This window comes from Rhinopithecus bieti, unplaced genomic scaffold (assembly GCF_001698545.2).
Source record: "Rhinopithecus bieti isolate Rb0 unplaced genomic scaffold, ASM169854v2 scaffold_36315, whole genome shotgun sequence".
NCBI lineage: Eukaryota > Metazoa > Chordata > Mammalia > Primates > Cercopithecidae > Rhinopithecus > Rhinopithecus bieti.
In genome coordinates, this window is record NW_016815814.1 from 187,785 (window position 1) to 194,357 (window position 6,573).

Sequence of the window (6,573 nt, forward strand, 5' to 3'; positions counted from 1 at the left end):
TTTTTTTGAGATGGAGTGTCACTCTATCTCCCAGGCTGGAGTGCAGTGGCGTGATCTCAGCTCACTGCAAGCTCTGCCTCCCGGGTTCACGCCATTCCATTCTCCTGCCTCAGCCTCCCAAGTAGCTGGGACTACAGGCGCCCACCACCACACCCAGCTAATTTTTTTGTGTTTTTAGTAGAGACGAGGTTTCACCATGTTAGCCAGGATGGTCTTGATCTCCTGACCTTGTGATCTGCCCACCTCAGCCTCCCAAAGTGCTCGGATTACAGGTGTGAGCCACCGCGCCTGGCCTGAGATGGAGTCTTGCTCTGCCACCAGGCTGGAGTGCAGTGGTGCAACCTTGACTTACTGCAACCGCCACCTCCCGGGTTAAAGTGATTCTCCTGCCTCAGCCTCCTGAGTAGCTGGGACTTCAGGCCCGTGCCACCACGCCCAGCTAATTTTTGTATTTTTAGTAAAGACAGGGTTTCACCATGTTGGCCAGGATGGTTTTGATCTCTTGACCTTGTGATCTGCCCGCCTTGGCCTCCCGAAGTGCTGGGATTACAGGTGTGAGCCACCACGCCCAGCCTCCTTTACTTTCTTAATAAACTTACTTTCCAAAAAAAAAAAAATAGCCAGGAATGGTGGTACATGCCTGTGGTCCCAGCTACTTCAGAGACTGAAGTGGGAGGGTTGCTTGGGCCCTGGAGGTCGAGGCTGCAGTGAGCCATGATTGTGTCACTACACTCCAGCCTGGGTGACACAGCAAGCCCTTGTCTCAAAAAAAAAAAAAAGAAAAGAAAAACTTTGATTCTCTGGAATTTATCGTGATGTAACTTATGTAAGTTATAGATAAGGTTCCACCACCTTTTATTTTCTTCCAGATGGTTATCTGGTTGATACAAACCATTTATTATAAGAAACACTTATTTGTTTTTATTTCAGTAGTTACAAATGCCATCTTTATCTTAGGCTAACTAAATTCCTGTTCTATTTGTGTCTATTTCTAATCTTTCTGTTTTGTTCCTTTAATCTGTCTAGATGTATGCCAGTACCACACTCTTTTGGTTATTATGGGTTTGTAATATATTTTAGAACCATGTCAGATTTTTTTTTTCTTTTAGTAAAAATTTCTTACAGAGATGGGGGTCTCACTATGTTGCCCAGGCTGGTCTTGAACTCCTGACCTCAAGCAGTCCTCCACCCTGGTCCTCCCAAAGTGCTGGGGTTACAGGCATGAGCCACTGTGCCCAGCTGACCATGTAGATTTTAATTCTACTCTTTGTGATTCTTGAAATTTGGCCTTTTCTTGTTTGTCTTCCTTTTACTCTCATCCAGCTGCCTTTTCTTCCCAGTCTGGGCTCTCCTTATGATTCTGGCCTTACTTTCATAAAGGCTGGATCTTATTTTTTTCTTTTGTGGATGCTAAACAGTTCCCTGAAATTTCTGTTGTTTTTTTTTTGAGACAGAGTCTTGCTCTGTCACCCAGGCTGGAGTACAGTGGCGTAATCTCAGCTCACTGCAACCTCCACCTCCCAGGTTCAAGTGATTCTCCTGCCTCAGCCTCCCGAGTAGCTGAGGATTACAGGTGCCCATCACTATGCCCAGATAATTTTTGTATTTTTAGTAAAGACGGGGTTTCACCACCTTGGCCAGGCTGGTCTCGAACTCCTGACCTCGTGATCCACCCGCCTTGGCATCACAAAGTGCTGGGATTACCAGGCGTGAGCCACTGCACCCGGCTGTTTAAATTTTCTTTTGGATAGATCAGTCATTGCTTTCCCTTCCTTTAATTCTTCTAGTTATTTACTCCCTTTTCCTTATATAGTTTTTTTTTTTTTTTAACTTCCTGTTCTTTTCTTTTCTTATTACTAAACAGATTAAGATCTGTCCAGACTTTGGGAGGCCAAGGCGGGCAGATCACGAGGTCAGGAGATCAAGACCTTCCTGGCTAACATGGTGAAACCCTGTCTTTACTAAAAATACAAAAAAAAATTAGCCGGGCATGGTGGTGGGCACCTGTAGTCCCAGCTACTCAGGAGGCTGAGGCAGGAGAATGGTGTGAACCTGGGAGGCGGCTTGCAGTGAGCCGAGATCGAGCCACTGCCACTGCACTCCAGCCTGGGCGACAGAGCGAGACTCCGTCTCAAAAAAAAAAAAAAAAAAAAACAAGATCTTTCCAGACTCAAATTTTGGTAAAAGCCAGATTGCTTGGGATCACTCCTGCGTGATGGCTGGCTCCCTCTCAGATCTGTATGTGAGGCGCTGATGCAGAGTTCTCATATCTATTATTTCTCTTTCCTACCGCAGTGGCATCTCCTGAACATCTCTGCCTCCTTCATTGCTAATAATGGAATATAGGAAAAAACACACAAAACTAAGATTCCCTACATATACAGTTTTCAAGGGTTTCTCCTCTTTCTTCCACCCAAATTGCTTTACTAGTGCAGACTGTACTTTCCAGAACACACTCTGCCCCTGCTATTCACTTTTTTTTTTTTTGAGGTGGAGTCTTATTCTGTTGCCTAGGCTGGAGTGCAGTGGTGCGATCTCAGCTCACTGCAACCTCTGCCTCCCAGGTTCAAGCAATTCTTTTGTCTCAGCTTTCTGAGTAGCTGAGATTACAGGTGCGTGCCACCACACCCAGCTGATTTTTGTATTTTTAGTAGAGACAGAGTTTCACCATGTTGATCAGGCTGGTCTCGAACTCCTGACCTCATGATCTGCCCGGGTTGGCCTCCCAAAGTGCTGGGTTTACAGATGTGCGCAACTGCACCTACCCCTGCTATTCAACTTTAACCATGCACCTGCCCTCCCCCAAGTCCCCTTTGCAGTCATCAAGAATTCAGGTACATGAGTGGGGAGGGGGTGTGTGTGAGATGTTCTAAAGGAAAGGAAGTGGCACTGCTCATTTGCTGCTTGTGTACAAGTACTAGCCAGGGCACAAACAGTGTGAGAGAGAAAGTATTTTCCTGCCTTTTTCCATGTAGCCTCCCTTTATGAAGGAAAGATGGGATATGCTATGGCCAAAGTCTGGGTGGATTTCTTTCCATCCATCTCCACCTGTTTTATATTTCCTCCCAGAAGCTGCCAGTGGTCTTAGTGTTCATCAGTTGTGAGTTTTCATCTTTTTCTATGTCTTCATTGATATTTAAGTGAAAAGTTGGCAGCAACTCCAGATATCATTTGAAATGGAAGCTAGAATGTCTGTGACTAACATGAGCTAGATAATACCTAACATTTATATTCTGTGACTAAAAGAAACCAAACAGACCAAAATACCCTGCCAATAAGGTTGTTAGTCCAGGGTGGATGGATGCTTTGTTTCTCATCATATCAGTGATATCTTAGTCTTTGTGGGAAAGAAAGGACCAAAAGAAGTTGAGGGAAGGAGTTTAAACGGGGTGACTATTTAGGCTAAAGTGGAGAGAGAGTAACACAGTGAAGTGAAAAGTAAAATGTAGGCCAGGCGCAGTGGCTAACGCCTGTAATCCCCACACTTTGGGAGGCCGAGGTGGAAGGATCACCAGAGGTCAGGAGTTCGAGACCTGCCTGACCAAAATGGTGAAACCCTGTCTCTACTAAAAATACAAAAATTAGTTGAACATGATGGTGCATGCCTGTAGTCCCAGCTACTTGGAAGGCTGAGGCCGAAGAATCACCTGAACCCAGGAAGCAGAGGTTGCAGTGAAACAACATTGCAACACTGCACTCCAGCCTGGGCAACAGAGCAAGACTCCATCTCAAAAAACAAAAACAAAAAATAAAAAAAAAAAGTAAAATACTAGCTTATGAAGTCGAAGGTTAAGTAGTGCTGAGAGAAAAATGTGTATACATTATTAATCAGGGTCCTCTCCTCCATCCTTCTTGTGTTTCTGTTTTTTGGGGTGTTTTTTGAGGCGGAGTCTTGCTCTGTTGCCCAGGCTGGAGTGCAGTGGTACAATCTCAACTTACTGAAGCCTCCATCTTCTGGGTTCAAGCGATTCTTCTGCCTTAGCCTCCCAAGTAACTGGGATTACAGGAGCACGCCACCACACCTGGCTAATTTTTGTATTTTTAGTAGAGACGGTTTTGCCATGTTGGTCAGGCTGGTCTTGAACTCCTGACCTCAAGTGATCCACCCACCTCAGCCTCCCAAAGTGCTGGAATTACAGGCATGAGCCACTGTCCCTGGCCCATCTTTCTTGTTTTCTTATATTACTTTGTTTTTTTGAGATAGGGTCTCACTGTATTGCCCAGGCTGGCATTGAACTACTGGGCTCAAGCAATCCTCCCACCTCAGTCTCCCAAGTAGCTGGGACTACCGGCACATTTCATCACACTTGGCTAATTTTTTTGTAGAGACAGGGTCTCACTTTGTTGCATAGGCTGGTCTTAAACTCCTGGCCTCAAGCTGTCCTCCCGCCTTGCCCTCCAACACTGTTGGGATTACAGGTGTCAGCTACCATGCCTGGCCTAAATGTATAGTTTTAACTTCATGATGGCTGGGTGTGGTGACTCACGCCTGTAATCCCAGCACTTGGGAGTCTGAGACGGGCAGATCACACGATCAGGAGATTGAGACCACCCTGGCTAACACGGTGAAACCCCATCTCTACTAAAAATACAAAAAATTAGCCAGGTGTGGTGGCACACGCCTGTAATCCCAGCTACTCAGGAGGCCGAGGGAGGAGAATTCCTTGAACCTGGGAGGCAAAGGTTGCAGTGAGCCGAGATCGCGCCACTGCACTCCAGCCTGGGCGACAGAATGAGACTCCGTCTCAAAAAAACAAAACAAAAACAAAAACTTCATGATGATCAATAAATCTGATATCCCAGTCACCACTGAATTTATAAACCTCATTCCACCTTCTGATTATGAAAGCTGAACAGACTGCTCCAATTCCAGACACTTTTTCTTGCAATTAGGAACACCTATTAAAGTGTACTAATACTCCTTTTTACTCTTTAGGCAACACTTCCCCAGATCAAAAGGAGCCAACACCTTTCATCATCGAGTGGATCCCAGATATCCTTCCCCAATCTAAGATTGGCGAGCTGCGGATCAAGTTTGAGTATGGCCACCACCGGAATGGGCATGTGGCAGAGTACCAAGACCACCGGCCTGCCTTGGACCAGCCCTTAGAACTGGCCCCTCTGACCACTATCACTTTCCCCTAAGGCAAAACGAGAATAATCTTTTGCTGCTTAATTTGCACATCCCCACCCCTTGACAACTTTAAATACTAGTTACGCACTTAGATGGCCCTGTTCCTTAGTGAACTGCTCTTAGCTAAGATGCAAATTCTCAGTGCTTTCAAGTGGATTCTGCTGAAGAAAATCTCTTGTAAATAGCCTTGTTGGTGCTGCTGTGTACAGTCTTCATTATGCATTGGGGAGTATTTCTGGCTAGAGTTTTAAAAGGAACAGAAAGAAAACCAGCTTATTTTCCTTCTTATGGACTCATCTTTAGCGTTTATTTCAACCTTTTGCTAATTATCTGAGAAATTTGCAGCACTCAGCTATACACCAACAGTGTTGGAAAGTTAACACCCTGGCTAGGGCAGAATGTTAAAGACCATCTTGGCAGAGTTCCAGCCATGCTCTTTATTCTGTTCTCAAAGCACAGTGTCACTAGTTTTTCCAAATTATATCATGGTCACCTTTTTATAAAATTATAAATTTTGGGGGGCGGGATTTAACTGATAGTGATACAGGAAAAAGAGACCCAGGTGTCAAGGAAATATTGCTATTTCAAACTAATGCTTGTAATAGCTTGTTCACTTAATATTTGTATCTTTATATGTTCTCCAAACAGTAAAATTCAATTGCTGTTTCTGAGTTCAACGATCACAGAATAGAGATACTGAAAGACTCAGAAGTATAAGCCTATCTTTAAGGAGAAAAGAAGGGAATGAACATTTCTTGCATGCCTACTATGTGCCAGGTACTTTCTTTGTTTTTGTTTGTTTTTTGAGATGGAGTCTCACTCTGTCGCCAGGCTGGAGTGCAGCCAGGCTGGAGTGCAGTGGCGCGATCTCGGCTCACTGCAACCTCCACCTCCCAGATTCAAGCAATTCTCCTGCCTCAGCCTCCCAAGTAGCTGAGACTACAGGCACCCGCCACTACACCCAGCTAATTTTTTTTTTTTTTTTTTTTTTTTTTGGTAGAGATGGGGTTTCACTATGTTGACCGGGCTGGTCTTGAACTCCTGACCTTGTGATCCACCCACCTCAGCCTCCCAAAGTGCTGGGATTACAGGTGTGAGCCACCGCGCCCGGCTGTACCAGGTACTTTCAATTGCAAGTGACAGAAAGCCAGTTAACCACCTTGGGCAAAATAGGCATGAATAATAATCTTTTGCTGCTTAATTTGCACATCCCCACCCCTTGACAACTTTAAATACTAGTTAGGTGCACTTAGATGGCCCTGTTCCTTAGTGAACTGCTCTGTGACTGGTTTGTGGACACTAAAGTCGAGCTAGACAACCATACTGGGCTGGAGCTGATATGGCTGGGCCTCGGGACCTGTGGAGCTAGGGTCCATCTGACCCATTTCTGCCTCTCACTGGGGCTTCATTTGATCTCAGCACAGAGCAGCTCCTCCTGG

General features: G+C 45.3%; 1 protein-coding gene across 4 annotated transcripts in view; it reads left to right on the forward strand.

Moving 5' to 3' along the window:
* Nucleotides 1–5,609, forward strand: part of CUNH2orf42 (chromosome unknown C2orf42 homolog) — a 53,680-nt gene extending 48,071 nt beyond the window's left edge. For all 4 annotated transcript variants that reach the window (XM_017853779.1, XM_017853782.1, XM_017853781.1 and 1 more), the window contains one exon: nucleotides 4,937–5,609. In XM_017853779.1, the coding sequence (XP_017709268.1) occupies nucleotides 4,937–5,145 (209 nt within the window). In that variant the 3' untranslated portion in view covers nucleotides 5,146–5,609. The remainder of the gene's footprint in view (nucleotides 1–4,936) is intronic.
* Nucleotides 5,610–6,573: the final 964 nt, after the last annotated feature.